This window comes from Pelodiscus sinensis, chromosome 23 (assembly GCF_049634645.1).
Source record: "Pelodiscus sinensis isolate JC-2024 chromosome 23, ASM4963464v1, whole genome shotgun sequence".
In the NCBI taxonomy this organism is placed as follows: domain Eukaryota; kingdom Metazoa; phylum Chordata; order Testudines; family Trionychidae; genus Pelodiscus; species Pelodiscus sinensis.
Window position 1 is genome coordinate 11,017,515 of NC_134733.1, and position 19,067 is coordinate 11,036,581.

General features: G+C 48.3%; 2 protein-coding genes across 2 annotated transcripts in view; one reads left to right on the plus strand and one right to left on the minus strand.

Moving 5' to 3' along the window:
* FBXO2 (F-box protein 2) overlaps positions 1–19,067 on the plus strand; it is a 30,975-nt gene that overhangs the window by 3,188 nt on the left and 8,720 nt on the right. The window lies entirely within an intron of this gene.
* Positions 7,296–16,427, minus strand: LOC102457268 (F-box only protein 44-like). The gene is made up of 6 exons (XM_075906639.1): positions 16,209–16,427; positions 14,335–14,605; positions 13,880–14,006; positions 12,650–12,745; positions 11,954–12,095; positions 7,296–8,975 (listed from the first exon to the last, which is right to left on the minus strand). The coding sequence occupies exons 2-6, from the start codon at positions 14,591–14,593 to the stop codon at positions 8,829–8,831; spliced, it is 771 nt and encodes a 256-aa protein (XP_075762754.1). The 5' UTR covers positions 14,594–14,605; positions 16,209–16,427; the 3' UTR covers positions 7,296–8,828.

Sequence of the window (19,067 nt, forward strand, 5' to 3'; positions counted from 1 at the left end):
CATTGTCCATCCTGTGTCCCTGTTACTACTTATTGTCACTCGTCACTGAGTTTGTGGAGCAGGCAGCACATTTAAGCCCTGCATAGATAACTAGAATTATGTGGCTCCTTTTCTCTTTTTGCACTTAACGCTACTTGGACCATGAACCTAGAGGCTCCAGTCTTCCAAGCACTTATGCACAGTAGTAACCCTGTGCACATGATGAGTAGGTGGTCTCCACTCAAAGCTGCTGAACAGCTGCAGGCTGCATGAACCCCACAGGGGCTGGGCACAGTGATTACTTGTGTTATTTTAACTATGTAATGGAATGAATAAACATTAATTTAGACATTTCTGTCAGTCACGGTCTTTCTTCAGATAAGTCTGAGAGTTTTTTACTTAAAGAGACGTAGAATTTGGGGCCAATTTTTCACCTAAAATTGTCCCTCTAAGAGGGAGATTTTCAAAAGGAGGCTGGAGCTATCTGTCTTGGATGGTTTAAGATCCAACAAACCCTTCGACTTGGGGAGCAGGTTTAGACGAGCTGATTCTTGCAGTCTCTTCTAACTCTGCTTTTCTATAATTCTCTGACAAAGCCAAATTCTGTTACTACATTTTCTTAATACTACCATGGTCACAATGGATGCATGACCGGAAGTAAAGGGTGTCATGTGACCCCCTCTAAGAACTTCTCCCGCTGTCCTCTACCAATAGGGATGGGTTTGGACCCCATATGACCCCCACATGCAACCTATACTGCAATTGCATTAACCCAACTTGCATTGCATTAATGAGCGGGGAGAGGCCAGAGGTGCCTCTGTTTCAGTGGTTCTCAAACTCTTTGGTCAGTGAACTACCTGGCTCAATGTAAACCTTAATGGAAACTCACCATTAATTACATAATTATGCCCAAGCCATTTTTATTTTATAGTGCTGCAGCTAGGGAGAACAGTTTAGTTTAAATTATTAAACATATTAAGCATTTTAACTCTCTCATGTTAGTTTATCAAACTTCATTTTAAATAAAGTAAAATATTAATTTATGTCCAACATAGAAAGTTTCAATGTTTTCTTTATTTATGACAGCGGTAGGGAGCCTTTTTTGGGTTGTGGGCCACTGACCCACAGAAAAATCAGTTGGGGACCACACAAGTGAGAAGCAAAAAAAAAAATGCCTCTAAAACACCCAACTCTCACTGATGTGACCCCCAACTGAGACACCTCACTCCTCTGGTGCTCTAGCCCCACGGAGCGAGGGGAAGAGACCGGGAGGACTGAGGTTCAGGGCTTCCTATAGCCCTGACTTACTTTTCTGGGGTTCTGGAGTTAGTGGATTTTATGGATCCCCTTAGGCTCTGGGGTGGGGACAAAAATGAGCAGTTCAGCATGTGGGACAGGGCTGGGGTGCAGGATCTGGGCGGGAGATGGATTGCAGAAGGGGGAGAGGTTGTTAGGTCTAGGTAGGAGGTAGGGTGCAGAAACAGGCTGGGGGAAGGGTTTCTGGCCAGGAGGGAGGATGCAGAAGGGGACTTGGGGCAGGGTGTCTGGACAGGAGGGAGGGTGCAGGAGCAAGGGAGGGTGTTGGAGCAAGCTAGGTGTTCAGGGTCTTAGCAGGAGGAGGGAAGTGACTGAGGGGGAATGGTATGTGAGGATCTGGGCATGAGGGGGGATGCTTACCTGGCTTTGCTCTACCTTGTTGTGAGGCTTCGGTACCAGCTCCCCACTAGGGCTGCCAGATGGTTTCAACAAAAATATGGGACACACTTGACATCACATCACAGTCTACATTACATCTGATTTAGAAAACACCGGACATTTATATTTTCTCAATTTGTTTCCCGGACAGAAAGCTCAAATATTGGACTGTCCAGTTCAAAACCGGACACCTGGCAACCCTACTTCCCACTTAGAGGGCATGGGGGGCTGAAGAAACCCCAACCTTCCCCGCCAGACCAGGCTCATTGCCAGCAAGATGGGAAGAGAAGGGAAAGAGAGCAGCAGCACACGGAGCACGCCGGCTGAACCCGAACACATCCCGCCCCACGGCGTCCCAGCCCGCTCCATGCAGCCCCTGCCGGGACTAAGACAGCAGCTCCAAGGAGCAGAGGCCTCGGAGCAGATCCACTGGGTTTTGCCTTGGACCCACCCCCATTCCGTCAGCGGCAGTGGCGGCCATTGTAACAAAGAATAAGCGGCCTGGAGGAGGAGGTGCAGCGGCTGGACCGGGGCCCCACGAGGAAGTGGCAGTCCTGCGGGGGGAGGAGGGGAGGGAACCGCGCAGCTTGCAGTGGTGGGGGAGCGTGTGGTGTAGTGGCTGGGAACCATGTGCCACTGGAAGCCTGCCTGGCTGCCCACCAGCAAAGCTCCAAAGGAGCTGCCTACATGCGCCACCATGCAAGGAACTTCCACATCCCTTCCAAGACCCCACCCCTTTGGGGAGTGGGGAGCTCTCCCCTCCTTCCCCTCCCACATACCTTGCCCAGAGACCCAGCATGGCTGTTGGCTCCCCTGCCCGTCTCTAGCTATTCAGAACATAGCACTAAGTTCACATTCTGTTTGCACCCAGAGCTGAATCAGTACTTCCAGGACATGCTGCACTGTGTGAAGCCACTACTCGAGAAGGTGAGGCCATGCCAGATATCCTCATGCTGGGCATAATCTTTGTGCCGCCCCCCAACTGCTCTGGTCACAAATGGTTAGAGGACTTTACAATAAATTGTCCGGCTATTATAGAAACAGTATTTACAGAAACAGTGTTTGTAAGTGACAATATTTTCTATATTTGGTACAGATATTTGTAAAGCGTTAGTGACCTAATCAGTTTCTATATGTTTCTTTACTGTCAAAATCCAGGTTTGGTGCTATTCACTTATTCACACTGAAACAGGAGAAGGGACACCATCAGACTGCAAACTGTATATATGTCCCTAACTGTGAGATGGTCAAATGATTAAAACCGACACACGCTTTTAAAAAAGATTATAAATCCTGGCGACGCTTAGTCATAAGTAACGTTACCTATGTGAGCAGCCTTATGGAAGACAGTGGGATTATTAATTCAAGCAACGTTAGACACATGCCTAAGGCCCTGTTCCTGCCGTGAGCTCCACCCAGGAGAAGGGGTCTGGCTGTGCAGAGCACATTGCCTTAGTCTGTTTTTCACTCCTCCCACGTTGGCATTGCTCTCAGTGTGGAGGACTGAAATAGGGCAGGTTCACTTCCTGGTTAGTTTTCATCCATTTCACTTTTGAGTATTTGCCACAAAGCTGCAGGGGTTGGTTGCCAACACCAAGGAGTTTAATTTGTTTAAACCCTCTTTCCATTGTAACTCAATATATTGAGTTAAATGACTTTAGGATTTTTAAACACTTATTTGGACATAAATTAATCTATGGAGCCCTCCTGCTCGTCTAAACAAGTGGGTTTTGCCCATGAAAGCTCGTACTAATTTTTTAGTCTCTAAAGTGCCACAGGACTGCTTCTTTCCTTCCTGGTGTCCTTTGAACTTGGGCAGGGGAGAGACAGAAAGCCTCTGATGGCTGGATGTTGCCTCTCCATGTAGCAGTAGCTAGAGAAGGAAAAGTCCTATTTGCTGGATTCCAGCTCCCTACAAGTCCTAAGGATAGTCTCCCCAGGTGGGATCTCATATCCAGTAATAAATGGATAAGACATTTGATTGTAGCCAGAGCCATCTAGCAGCCTTTTGAAGCGCTGGGAATACACTGAAGTGATGTGGGGCTAGATATGTTCCTAATTCATAGGGCGCATCAGAGCCAGGCGGGGAGCAGAGGAGAAGGGATGGTCAGGGGTAGAGCTCCCGACCTTCTGTCTGTGCTTGCAGAATGATGTGGAGAAGGTGGTGGTGGTGATCCTGGATAAAGAGCACCACCCCATGGAGAGATTTGTCTTTGAGATCACTCAGCCACTTCTATTTTCCATCAGATAGATTCCCTCTCACCAGCCAGGTGCAGCTAGTGCCTGCTTCCTTCCCTCCGAATTTCACTTTAGGAACTGATATTTTAAAGGGCCCCTCCATCTGGCCCAGGGAGCTCCCATAATGATCTGTTTCCTCCCCAGCTCAGATAACCCCATGAGCCTAGGGCTGGGCAGGCAGGCCAGCAGCCTGCCTAGATGTCAGCTAGGACTCCTGGGGCAATAGCATCCCTACGGGGAAGTCGGCAACCCGCTGGCAAAATGGCATACCTGGCTTCCAGATGGGTAAGTGGCTAAAGATTTGATCTTGCAAGGTGCTGAGCACTCTCTCTCCTCTGGATGACTTTGGTTTGTTCTCAGGCTGTAGCTCCAGTGCAGAGGATAAGGCCTGACAGTGGAGGTCTGGAGAAGGGAATAGGAGGAGGAGAGTGAGGTTTCTGAGCGTATAGGACAATGGAAACCATAGTAATTAGACACCTCAGCTCCGCCTCCACTGTTAAACTAGCTGAGGGATGGGCATGGTGGGGATTGTCCCTGAGGCTTTCCTCTATAAACCATTTTGAAGCTGTGGGCTCCCAGTTACCTCCCCAGCACATCAGCAGCAAGGCCGCATGTCCCTCTGCTCAGACACACGCTTCGCCTCTGGTCCTTCCCCTCTCCAATCTGTTATCCCTCTCACAGCCTCAGGTCCCCCCGTCCGCCCCCAGTCCCTCCTAACTCCTCTTCTCATGGACCCAATGACAAGACAGGGGGGCAGGACAGGAGCACTAGTGGGGTGCAGAAGACCAAAGGATGGGGCAGCAGTGGATCCTTGCCACCTCCAGCCAACACTGCTCCCATTTCAAGCACTCTTAGGATGGCAGAAAGGGAGGGTGCTCTCTGCAGCTCATTCTCCCTGTTTTATTCCTGCTCCAGGACTTCCCATGGATCCTGGCAGATGAGCAGGACGTGCACATGCATGACCCCCGGCTAATCCCCCTGAAGACCATGACCTCGGACATCTTAAAGGTGAGCAGAGTGCAGGCCCAGCCTGGCATGAGCACTACTTCAGTCTATTCATACTCCCCAGGGTGAAGGGAATCTGTCACCTGCAGGGCATTGGCTTACCACTGCTGTGAATCATCTTACCCCAGCCGGAGCTGCTGACCCAGGAGTCACTGTGCACTGAGCCCAGGCAAGCATGAGAGGGTGGGACCTTCCTCATCCAAAGTATGAAGCCCTTTTGTGGCAGGATGCACTGGCCCTATTATCCCATCACCAGTAAGCAGGGAGTCAGTCAGTCTACGAGGGCTGAAGTGGCCAATGAACAAGCCACAGAACAATGACCCTGCTGTCAGAGATGAGCCCATGGCACAGCCAGCTGCTGGAAAGCTGGGCTGTAGCTCCAGTCTGTGAATGCTTTGTGTTTTACTGCAACCCCTGCCCACTAATAGTCTGATTGTGAGGGACCGAGCACCTCCTAACAATGCGCCCAAGACTCCCCTTGGAACTGGGCTCCTTGAAGGTGTGGACCTAGAGCAAAAATAAATCCCTGGACTGAATCCTTAGCTCTTTGTTGCTGCCCTATAGCACCAGATTACCCCATCTCCTGAAATGGACTCTGATCACAGGTGCTAACTGTGGTGAAAACCCAGCTGATTAAGTCTGATTTCCTCCCTCTACAGTACAGTTCTCCTAACGGAATTAAACCAATACTGCAGAAGATACTACACACACCTAGATCGGTTAGCCTGCATGGTTCCTTTCTTAATCCCTTTTTGATATTCTCTTCTAGATGCAGCTCTATGTAGAATAAAGAGCCCACAAAGGTACCTGATGCTGACTCTTCTAATCATCTTCAGCCTTGTCCAAGGCTTAGATCATCCAGAGGAATCAGGTGTCTACTGGGATGCAACTTACCTAGTGAACAGGTGCTTTTTCAGCTGGCTCCAGTGACAATGTCCCTCGAGCAGCTACTGAGGGCCACGTGACTATGAGTTTAAAGTGCCCTTACTGCTCGCTTTATATAGAACTGACTCCTACATGTGAGCAGGCTGTTTGGTGTGGGTTTGTGTGTGGAGTGTTTTAGCAAATCCTCAGATACAAAGCAGGAGGGGGGGTGTAATACAAGCTGCAGGTGGGAATCAGGACTTCTCATTTTGTTTTTATGAGCCCAATTTAAGCATTAATAGGGCAGCTCAATTGTACATTGATACTTGTATGTCAATAACCATTTTTCTTACCTCTGAGCATCCAGCTGGATAAGATGGGTTTGTTGTGCTGGAAGCCTGAGATTGGGGGCCAACTTTGTTCCTGCTGTGACTCCGCTGAAATCGCTGGACTTACAGCAGGGATGAGGGGGTCCTGACATACAATGTGTGTCCCCTGTGAGTGATCTGTAGTTATCAATAAATACTGAGCGAGTTTTACCAGCGAGGCGGTAGCCTGAATCTTTGCAAACACAGCCTCCCCCTGAGCAGTAGAGGTACAGGGACTGTACTGGTCAGAGCACCATTTCACTCTGTCACCAAGGGTAACTGGCACCACTGCACCCAGTGGACTTGCTCTCTCTTTGTTTTCAGTGTTAGACACAAGCGATGACCACATGGTTCCATGGGAAAGTTTTCAGGAGGGGGTGGAGAACTCCCAGATTCCTGTGGAATCCAATATCCCCTGTGCACATACATTTCTATGGGAAGAAAGATGTTACCCTCACATCCTATCGATCCCTAGGAAACTAGCGCTGTACACACAAGATGCTGGGCCTCCCTATGCCACACTCAGACAACATGCAATATTTTGGAGATCCAGCACTCAGGATTCACTCAAGAAGAGGCAGTTCCCATGGCAAAGGTAATACAGCACCACCCTCCTGCCTCTCTAGGAAGGGTCTCCTCTCCATCCTGTGGGGGAAACAATAAACAAGGGCATTGTCCTTGTAGCATAGGCCCATCTCCTGACTCAGCTCTGCCCCCTCCAGATCCTCTGTGAGGTGCAGTGCTATTACTCTGCAAGCTGAGGCATCTGTTCCTTGTCTGAGCTCCTACAAGAGTTGTTTGAGGGAGGGGTTTTTTAAATAGCACATGCAGTTAATAATTTATATGGTAAAACTCCCCCTGCTGTTACAAACACTCACTAACACTGTTCCCAATAAAGTCTACACAACACCCTTTATCAAAACCAGGCCTCGGGGGGAGGGACTGCAAAAACTTGTAGTATTGGTGAGGGTAGAAAAGGGAAGAGCAGTGAGTGGGGGTAAGGCTGACAAAGAAATACCTTTTACTCACTGAGCTCCCTTGATGACCAGTCAGCGAGATGGGCACCGTGGAATCGCCTGATGCCCTACTCCTAGTGTCAGAGCAGAATTGTCAGACGAAAGAGACTAAAGAAATAGACTAGCAATATGCAGATTTCCAAATTTCACTTTATTGATTCCTGTTAGCCAGCCAGTAGCACAAGCACTTCAGGTGTAAAGAAAACTCACTCCTCTCTGCCCCACTTCCTTTCCTTGGTGCTAGGATGCTCCAGGACCCTTCTTTTTAGCCACACACTAAAGCAGTGAGGCCCTAGTGTACAGGAAAAGCTACAGCCTGGTTCCATCAGCCCCGCTACATTTAGTCAATCCGTAGCTATCCAAGACACCCAGGGTTGAAATCAGAGTGAGATTTTTTTCACACTGTAGGAAGAGGGGAGCGGTGACATGGGCTTGAGGAGGTGGTTTTGTTTTCAGCATATAAAGGAGGCCTGGCAACTTTTTTGTCACTTGCTTTACATGCTACAATTTGGAGTCTCACTTTATTTTCCAGGGAAGCTTCTATAGGTGCCTGGAGAACCCATATGTTTGACTAGTGATTCCAAGAAAGCAGTTTAATTCAGACCATTGAGAACTTGTTCACGTCTCTAACAACGGAAACCACGGACAATTAACCAAGCTCTCGAAAGGTTCACAACAGCCCTACACCCAAACTTAGGGGAGAGAAGCAACATTTATGTCCAAGCAAAATGCTGCTCTCAAAGGACCTGAAAATCCTGACCCTAAAGCAGGTAAAACAACAAAAGTCCCTGCCCCAAAGTGGTCCCTGGTGAGTCCCTGCAGCCCTTAACCGCAAACCACACCCACTCCAGCTCTCCTTCACCACCCTTGAGGTTTGCAGTGAGTCAGTAGCATCGCCCTTTGCTTCTGGGTCAGGGCACAATAGTAGTGACATTAGCCAGTCCTGCCTACTTCTGCCTTCCTCCGGGATCCCCCTCTTCCTTCCTTTCAGCTGATAGCAGCTCTCACTGCTGGAGATACTTCTATGAACCAAGCCCCTTAGCTTTCCCTTACTCCAATAACTGGTCTCCTCTGCCAACAGCCTGTCTTTCAATTCCAGCTCAATTAGCATGAATGGGGGGGCAGAGTGACAGGATGCTGAGTTAGAACCCCCTGTTTCATCCTCCCAAGCTCACTAGGTTTATACATCTCTCAGCTGTTCTACAGAAACCCACAGGCACAATCCTCACTTCCTAATCTCCACCCCTTTGAAGGTCTCCTTTAAAGTGCTGCAGGGGCCCCCATTTCTGACATTCGGCTCCTTGTGCTACAGCCAAGCCCACGTACTTTAGAAGAGGCAGATTCCTTAGCCCTGGGGCACACTCCCCGCCCTGGGGGAGAAACTCTGCAGCTTGGCCTGGCAAAGAAAGCATAAGGAAGAAGAGCCATTTCAGAGGGCAGAGCTTGTAGGAGGCTGGCTGCCACTCCCGAGAGCTCGCTTGTCAGATGTCTGCCAGAGTACGGAAACACAGTCACAAGAGAGGCTGGGGACAGCAGGAAAAAAACAACCAAGCAAACCAAATCTGATACCAAACAAAGTCTGAACTGGCAGAATTCACCCAGATTAACTGAAGGGCGACGAGCGACCTTTGGTTCCAGAGACTGAGTCTTCCCCATGGAACCTCTACGCGGACGTCCCTGGCTCAATGGTGATGCTGCTGTTGGTCACTCTGCACCCATACCATCCTGCCCAGCCCTGAGTGTCTCCTCCGCCGTGTTGGAAGAAGATGTAACGAACTCCAGCCTTGTAGTTCTGGAAAGTGTGAGAGATCTGAGGGGTAAGAAAGGGAGAGAGAAATTTTTCACTTTGACTGATAAACTCCACCCCTGTCCTGTGACTAAGAGCACGGTTGCACTGCAAAAACCCAACAGCAACCCAAGGCAAGGAGTCTCAGAGGCAGGTCAGCCCAGCAGGAGGGTGGCTCTCAGAGCCTGGATTACAGCCCAAACAGGCTATTTTTAACACAAGCCTGGGGCAGCTGACTCAGGCTTTGAGATGTATTGCCCTGTGTGGGGGCGGAGGCGGGTAAGGGGAGGAGTTTTAGCAGGCATCCCTGTGGGAAAGCGATGGCCTTGTAAAAAAGTTAGCTCATGAATACTCTCTCTGAGTGGGGAGGCGAAAAGAGACAGAGGCTTGTGCTATTTTATACTGAAGGCCTGAAAAGGTTAAAATAAAGATTCACATTAAAATCCAGCCTTGTCTATCCTGGAAGCCTCCTTGGTATCTATAGTTAGGTACTAGTATCTCAAAGTTCTCCCTCCTTCAGCTCATGGCAGCACTGGATACTGTTGCTTAGACAGGCATTGTGCATTTAGCCACCCAGTGCACAGGGAAAGATGAAACCCTTTGCTAAGTCAGTAGCTTCCGCATCTATGGTGCTACTGCTGGTGAAGAATCATTACTTGGTGTTTTCAAACCAGTTGCAGGGATTTTGACCCATCTTCCATTAGATCATCAAGACTTGGTCTTTAATACTAGGTGTAGGCTGCTAGTGTTTTCCTTGTGCTGCCTGTTTGTTTTCTTCTGTTGTCTGTTTTATGCTAGATTGTCTGCTCAGGGGGCAAAGCCTGTCTTTTTTGTTCTGAGTTTGCATCGCGCATAATGCTCCTGGTCCTTGTTTCAGGCTCTTAGGCACTGATGCAACAACAAATGATGATGATTTCCTAGCAAAACCTGTCTTCTAACAGCACAGCCACGCACACGTGTCTACACACAAAGCTTGAGTTCTGCCAACACAACTTTGAACTCCAGCCAGTGAAGTTACAGCAGCATGAGTGATATTAGCCTCTCTGCCTGGACTGTTGTACCAGCCGAGTGCCTGTGTGGCTGTGTACCAAGTGTCCTCCAGCAACAGCTCCAGGATTCAAGTGTCCCAGCGGCTGCAAACTGCTCTACTCAATAAGCTGAATGCTGCCATGACACTGACACTGCTTCTTCTATGACCTCCCTCTCTCCCTACTATTCTGCCAGGAAAACCAATCTTCCTGCACTGCCTAAATTGGGAAGAAAAAAAAAAGAAAGCAGAGAAACACACACACCTGACTGCTTCAGCTCTAAGTCCTACAAAGCACTCACCCAATCTCTTATTCCTTTTCAGGTCACCTTTATCAGTCACCAGTCAAATTTCCCTTCTATTTCTAACGAGTCACCTCCCCTTCCCAGCTTCCCTTCTCATACTGGGCCAGCTGCTGTTGCTGTGTATCAATGACTCCTCTGGCTGCTGCCTCTCCCATATTAAGTAACACCGAGGCCCACAACAGGTATTTTAAAATACTTCCAGGAAAGAGGAGCAATCCAGACCTTAAAGGATGCAGGGAATTCAGACACAAAGTTAAAGACGCACCAAAGAGGACAGGCTAATGATATCTGACTCAGCTTGGCTTTTCTTTACAAAATTGTTTTGACAAAATGCTAATAGGAGTTTGCCCAGGAAGGATTTGGAAATGTCAGCACAAAAGCTGGTTGGTATCTTAACCAACAGTTCCCTGCTGCAAAAGTGAAACTGGATTCTCAGTAACACTGATGGAAGCATAGAAAACAAAAAATGTTACAGCAGAGGGGGGAAAAGATTAATTTTCAAAGCTTTTCATTCATATTTGATAAGTGATTTGGTGCCAGAGGTAGCAATATGCTTATTGTTAAACTAGATTCCGATAGTGGCAGGCTTATCAGAAAATATTTGGATTTTTAAATCTTCTGCTTTAAATCTTCTTGCAACCCAAACAAACAAAATATTTCATTAAAGCAACAGGTCAGGACATTTGTTTAAAAAATAAAATACAAATGTTTCCAATGACAATGGCATTGTCTACACTGGGTATTACCCTGATTTCAGGCCAGTGTCCTCTGAATGTAAGATTTATCTACACAAGAAAGCTGTTTCAATATAACCTGAGGTGCCCAGTTTTGCTGGTGAGCTCTTTCTCTGGTTTAAGAATGGTTTCTCTGCTTAGTTAGATTTGGAAGAGGTTTAAAACAAACCAAAATAATATCTACACAATGTCTTGCACCAGTTTAATATTTATTTCAATATCTGCATTTATTTCAACCCTCCACATTTCAACAACTATAGCAAGTGCTGAGCATCTGCAACCTCTACTGAACCCAGCTCCCTCTCCCACTGCTGTGCTTCTCCAGGGCCACTAAAGAATAACATTAGAGCTGCATGCCCAAAGAGAGAAGATGTGTTGGGGAAGCGAGACCCACTGTTATCCAGCCATTGTTCACATGAGAGTCACATGTTAAAACTACAGCACTGATCTAAGAACATAAGAACGGCCGTACTGGGTCAGACCAAAGGTCCATCTAGCCCAGGAGCCTGTCTACCGACAGTGGCCAGCACCAGATGCCCCAGAGAGGGTGGACCGAAGACAATGATCAAGCGATTTGTCTCCTGCCATCCCTCTCCAGCCTCTGACAAACAGAAGCCAAGGACACCATTTTATCCCCTGGCTAATAGCCTTTTATGGACCTAACCTCCATGAATTTATCCAGCTTCTCTTTAAACTCTATTATAGTCCTAGCCTTCACAGCCTCCTCTGGCAAGGAGTTCCACAGGTTGACAACACGCTGTGTGAAGAAGAACTTCCTTTTATTAGTTTTAAACCTGCTACCCATTAATTTCATTTGGTGTCCTCTAGTTCTTCTATTATGGGAACTAATAAATAACTTTTCTATATCAGCCCTCTCCACACCACTCATGATTTCTAAAAGCTGCTGCCAGCACAGCTGCTCCCTGGATTCCTCACCTCTCTCCACTGTACATCAATCTCACTCCATTGCTTCATGACCACTGGTTGCGGACGGAACTCATGAAGGACAATGTTTTCTGCAGAGAGCAGCCGCACGCAGAGTTTGTAACGGCACCCACAGTCAAACCTGGCAGCATACCTGGAGAGACAGCGAGAGGTCAGGCACTGGGAAGATACACACACCTGCCACAGGGCAGTCACTCTTCTGGGGATGTCCATTGCTAGAGACAAGCCCTCCCTGCTTTTGGCATGGCAAGGACTAGTCCTTTTATACAGGGGCTCGGAAATCCTGCCCATGGGATAGGAAATCCAGCCCTCCATATCACTAATGGTGTCCCCAGTGTTACAGTAACCCAAAAGGTGACGTTACTATTAACTAGTATTTGTCTTTAGAGAACCTCAAAGAACTGTTCAGATGGCAGTATTGTCAGCCTTTGGAGGGGAAACTAAGGCACAGACATTGTGTGAGCCAGTGACAGAGCTGGGAGTAGATTTCCAGAATCTTGGCTCTGAGTTAACACTTGATCATGATCCCTTCCAGACTAGGAATAGGACCCAAGCCTAACTAGTTCTTTATTAAATCATTACAGTCCCAGGAGGCTAAGAGTCAAAGAGTTCCACTGACGTAATCCCAGCTGAAATCCAGACATCATAGCATATGCAGACAGTTTAGTTTTTAACGCACACACTCACCAATCCCTGACTGTAATATCAGGCCGTACTTCATCCATCAGCTGATCCCAGTAACCCGCTTCCTTTAGGTTAATGAGCTGAGACTTCAGACACGACCTGGGAACAAATCACGTACGTTTTCAGCTTCACATACAACTTGGTTTTGAGTCTATTTCCTCATCTCTCCAATGAAGTTTAGTGGTTCCCTTTAACTTAAAGCCCAAACTCACCGCAGATTAGTAACACCAGGTACTGTGCCAGACATGGTAGACCAGACAGCACATGGTTCAGGGATGCAGCAGCAGATGTGCTACCCACTCAACAGCAGCTAATACTCGCCTTTGACCCCTACTCAACTGCCTTTTATTGTGGGTTACTGGAACCAGACACACACCGAGAACTTGAATCCGATTATCCCACACGTTTGGAAACACCGTTCAATCTTACTGGCAAATGACTGAGGAAAGCTGTCTACGTTATAACCCATTTACCAACCCTTTACATAATGGCTATGTTCTCACTGGCAGCTTCTTGCACAAGAACAGCCGTTCTTGCGGAAAAGCTTGCCTGCTGTCTACACTGCACGAGCATTCTTGCACAAGTAAATGTACGGTATAGCGTTGTAAAACAGGGCTTCTTCCAGAAGAGTTATTCCTCCCCCTGTGAGAAATAAGCCCTTTTGCGCAAGAGCTCATGCACAAGAGGGCAGTGTAGACAGGCAATATGAATTTCTTGTGCAAGAAGTCCCACTGGTTAAAATGGCCATCAGAGGCCTTCTTGCGCAGGAGACCGTCCACACTGCCATGGATGCTCTTGTGCAAAAGCACATGGCAGTGTGGATGCGCTCTTATGGAAGATTTTTTTGCACAAGAACTCTTCCGCAAAAGAGTTCTTGCGTAAGAAGCCGCCAGTGGAGACGTAGCCGTTAACCTGTATGACCATTGCTTCTATTAGAAAAGAAACAAGAACCCAAGCTGTGAGGAGCTTCCATCTGCACTAAAAAGTTCTCCTGGGTTTTGTAGCCATTGAGTGCGCTTCAGAGAATTTGCCTGGCTGGCAGGATGCCTCATGAAGGCAGAGAAGGATGCTCCCTCTGTATCTCCACAAAGTACCATAATTAAGTTATTTGTTCTGCTTGCTCTTCCTGGACCAAACTCCACCCACCTGCCTTAAGTCTGGTGCACTCCCAGCCAGCCAGTTTGCCCTCTTCCCTCCAGGCCCAGCTTCCAAGCATGAGAATCTGATTCTTACCCATACGAGGTGACAAAGTACTTGTGCACTTGCTGGCTGGGAAAGTGTCTCCCATGATTCCCAGGCAGGTCCTCAACCTTCCATTCGTCTCCCTCATTGGAGTCCAGTTTCCAGAACTGAAAGCTCTCTAGGAAGGGATTGTAAAGAGGACAGTGAGGCCACTCAAACCGCAGACAGAGGGTTAATCGCCAAAAAGGAGAGAAGGGCGATTACAGCCTGACATTTACAGCCCTCACCTCAAATTTCCTGAGTGCAGGTTTACTTGCCTATGCTAGTGGTTGCACCAGCACAATTATATCAGCAGACAGACTCACACGGCTGTAACCAGGGCCAATAATTCACAGGGTAGGCAAGGCCCAAGAGATCAGGCCTTGGGCTGGGCTATGAAACTGACCATCCTCATAGCTGCTAAGGAATTCCCTTCCCACCGTACTTTCCAATAAAAAGGAGTGAACCTTCAGCACAAGGATTTTTGAGTAAGTTTTTCTCCAGGCTGCAGAGGAAGTAGAAGATCTTCCAGTCCGAGATAGTCCTGTTCCACTTCTGATGATTAAAGCCCTCCCGCTGGCACTTGCGTTTCCACAGAGTAGGTATATCGATCATGTCACGCCACAGGACACAGACGAGCCGGCAGTTACAGATCAGCTGCCGGGCGGGGACCAGGGAAAGGAGTTCTAGCAGGAGATCTTCAGGCAGGTCACTGATGTTCGTCATCTTCCCAGCAGCCTGTAACGCAGGCCAGAGAGAATCATCACACTCAGCACATTCAGCACAGATAAGGAGAGGGACACACACTGAGCAAAGAAGGTCTCCCATTGAATTGTGGAAGAAGGAAAGGGAGTTAGCCAGACATTTAGGTGTCTAAAGATGCATATAGGGTTTAGTGGGATGTGGGAGTCCCTATGGGGAGCAAGCACCTAACCTACTGACATGATTCTGAAAATGCTCTTAGGCATCTAGATGCATCTTAAGGCTCCTACATACTTCTGAATAGCTGACCCTGAGGTGCTGGGCTTCAAACCCTGTGCTGAAGCAGAATCTAAACACCATTCAAACATGGCTCCAGCTACATTTGGTTTCCAGTTTGTTTTGGCCAGCTGCAGGTTGACATAGCCTAGCTGATCCCAAGATGCGTCTAGACATCTCTCTGGTGAGATTTGCAGCTCTGTGCGGAAAACTTTGTTGAAATGCCTCTGCCTACACACTCCTGGGACTTGCTAACCCCACCTCACAGGGCAGGGATATGCAGGTGTCAGTCAATAGGCAATGTGAGATGCACCCACATCCTCCAGTCAAACAGGTTCACTTTGCTGTTTCCTATGCTAGGAATCCTGATTATCTCCCCAATTCCTTGCATGTCCCAGCCCAGGCCAAAAGATCCTGCACCCCATCTACACATGCATGGACCCTAGAGTTCCTAGTGTGGTTACCACTTAGCCAGTATATGACCAGACTGGCTGTTTTCTTTTAAATGGATTTGCCAATTGTAAAAAAAAAAAAAAAAAAAAATTCAGGCAGCCATTATTTTTTTACATGGATCTACAGATTTGCATTATTCGCACAACACACTGAGATAGCTTATGATGTCAGAGGGGTAGCCGTTTTAGTCTGTAACTAAAAAAAAAAAAAAAACTTTAAAAACCAACAAATGGTCGTGTAGTACCTTAGACGCTAACCAAAAATATAGTTAGTATCATGAGCTTTTGTTGTGCCATGATACTATCTGTATTTTTGGTTAGTCTCTAAGGTGCTACAGGACCATTCATTTTTGGGGAAGAGACCTAACATTATTCGTTTCTGCAGCCAGCTGAAAATACCGCTGCGTTCCCAATCCAAGTCCAAAAATTCCATCAAAACAGCTGGAAATACAGCAGCTCCCTGCCCACTAAAGTAGTGAAGCAGCCTGGTTGGAGCTGTGCCAGGCCTGCCTGGGGGCAAGGGGAGAAGTTGCTGGTTCTTTGCATTCCCAAGGTGGCAGCCCTGGCCAAAGGCTTCCCCGGGAGGGTGCTGCCAGCCAGCCAGCGCCAGGGGCTCAGCAGCACCCCGGGGTGCCAGGGCTTTTGTCCCCACAGCGGTGCCTCCCCTACGGGCCCCCGCCTGCCCTGCCACGCCTCGTCCCACCAGGGATCCCGGCCTCCCGCGGGACGGACTCGGGGGCAGCGGGGCCCCGCTCGGGACGCTGCCCAGCGGCCAGGCGCGGCCCCAGCCCAGCTCCGGCGGCAGCCGCGATCCGCCCGGCAGGGGAGGCTGCCCGGGCCGCTTCCAGCCGAGAGCCGCCCCCCCCCTCAGCGGGGCCCATCCCGCCCCCCAGGTCCCCCCGCGCCCTTACCCGCCCGGAGACCCGCTTCCCGCCTGCGCCGCTCAGGGCCCGGCCTCGCGCCGGGGAAGGGAAAGTGAAACCGGGCCCGGGCGGCGCCGCTTGTCACGGGGCCCAGCGCGGAGCCGCCTCCCCCGGGCAGCCCCGCTGCACAGCGCCGAGGTGGGGCCGGGCCGGGCCATTCCGGCGCCCCAGGCAGACTCGGTAATTGTGCCCTGGTTGGGAGAGGGCGCATGCGCGGCCCCGCCCCTGCCCAGCGGAAGCAGCGAGGCTGGTGGCAGCGCGAGCCCCTGCAGTGGAGCCTCAGTCTGGGGCAGCACGGACCGTGCGGCAGAGACCTCCCCTGGTTCGGCAAATCCCCGCGTTCCGGACTGGACCTGTCCCAAGGGTGCTGGAGCAGAGCAGTCCAACCCGTGTAGGCTGTGTCCACACTAGGGCTGTGTCTAGACTGGCCCCTTTTTCCGGAATAACTTGCCAGCTGTCTACACTGGCCGCTTGAATTTCCGCAAAAGCACTGACGATCTCATGTAAGATTGTCAGTGTTTTGGGGAAATACTATGCTGCTCCCGTTCGGGCAAAAGTCTTTTTCCGAAAAACGTTTGCGCAAAAGGGCCCGTGTAGACAGCAGAGATTTGTTTTCCGCAAAAAAGCTCCGATGGCGAAAATGGCGATCGGGGCTTTTTGGCAGAAAAGCGCGTCTAGATTGGCCACGGATGCTTTTCCGCAAAAAGTGCTTTTGCGGAAAAGCGTCCTGCCAATCTGGACGTGCTTTTCCAAAAATGCTTTTAACGGAAAAGTTTTCCGTTAAAAGCATTTCCAGAAAATCATGCCAGTCTAGACATAGCCTAGGGCTATGTCTACACTCGCAGCTTCTTGCGCGAGTAATATGCAAATGAGGCTAAGCGTGGAATATCGCTGAGCCTCATTTGCATACCTAATGAGCCACCATTTTTTTCAGAAGAGGCTCTTGTGCAAGAAGGAGCTGTTTACACTGCCCCTTCTTGCGCAAGAAAAACCCTCTTGCGCAATGACGTTACACCTATTACTTTCCAGGAACGGCATTGCGCAAGAGGGGCTTTTTTGCGCAAGAAGAGGCAGTGTAGACAGCTCCTTCTTGCACAAGAGCCTCTTCTGAAAAAAATGGTGGCTCATTAGGTATGCAAATGAGGCTCAGCGATATTCCACACTTAGCCTCATTTGCATATTACTCACGCAAGAAGCCAGGAGTGTAGACATAGCCTAGGAGTGCTTTGCCAGCATAACTATGCCATGATGGAAACCACTCTGATTGTAGACCAGGTCCCAGATGGGTGGACAGCCAGAGTCTGCAGCCTTCATTTTACCCACAGCTTCTGTGAGCTGTAGGCTCTGACTCTTGTTACAGCAACTGGCTTGTTTCAAGCAAAATTGACAGCGCAAGCTTTGTTATCCAGCATTCGTGGGGAATGGGGCGTTGCTGATTAATCAAAGGTGCTGGTTACTTGAGTGTTACCCTGATGGTTCATGCATTTTTTCACCATACGCTAGCTATAGTTGCAAGATGGGTTAGATCAGTGTTTTGCAACACTTTTTTTTATAAAGTACCCCTTTAAAAAAATTATAAATACCCCCAGTACCTACAGTTTTCAGACACACACAATTTTTTTCTACCATTGCAAAACATTTGTTTAAACAACTAAATCGTAGCTGGGCAAATTTTGGTGTGTAAAATGTACAAAAATAATAAAGCCCTGTAAAACTTAAAATAAAAATTCAGTTTTCTCCAAATTTCAGTTGTATTGACGTACGTCCCCCCAGACTTCTCTCGAGTATCCCTACGTGTACTCGTACCACTGGTTGAGAAACACTGAGTTAGATCATATCCGATAACAGTATTATATGCAGAAGCATGGCCCAAACAAACTTTACAAACCTGATTTCCACAAGCATTGGAAAATGTTGAAAAATGATACCGGATGGCTATGGGAATTTTTCCAGTTCACTAAAGGAGGAATGCTGGTTAACCAAGTTTTCCAGATATTAAAGAGCTGGATAACACAACTTGTACTATATTTAACAAACAGGGAGGAAATAAAAGTTATAAGAGGCAAAAGAATAAACAAGTAGAGGAAATTAGCAAGAGAGAATCATTTTTGTGACAATAAACATGATTATAATTAGATAAAGGAAAACAAAGGGATGTTTAAAACAAAAAAACCCCAAACAACACTGTTATAAACAAACCTATTTCCTCTCCTTAGTTGCTAATCACATTTGGATGATTAGAAGAAAAATAATTTTACAAACCTAGTTTACTTTTCACCATTGGTAACCCCAAACCAATCAAATACTAGTGGCCTAGGAGCTGTCCATGACAGCCTCTTACTGTAAACTCTGTCCATCCTGTGTCCCTGTTGCTATTTATTGTCACTCGTCACTGACTTTGTGAAGCACCCAGCACATTTGAGCCCTGCATACATAACAGCTAGAATTATGTGGCTCATTCCCTTTTTGCACTTAACTCTACTCGGACCATGAACCAAGAGGCTCTAGTCTTCCAAGCACTTATGCACACTAATAACTCTGTGCACATGATGAGTGGGTCTCCTGCACCCAGAGCTACTGAGCAGCTGCAGGCTGCATGAACCCCACAGGGGCTGCAGCAGGAACCTGATCTGTCTGAAAATCAGGTCCAAAATGTTTCAAGTTGGGCATCCAAAAAAGTGACACTGCTCACAAATTAGAGGCTGCTTTTGAACACGCAGCTGCCTGCCTGCAGCTGGGAGGAGAGAAGGGCGTGAGACAGTAGGAGGAGGAGCAGCTATGGTTAGAGATAGAGAAGGGAACTGAGTCATAGTCATGCAGATCTTCCAGCGGAATGATGAGAGCCCC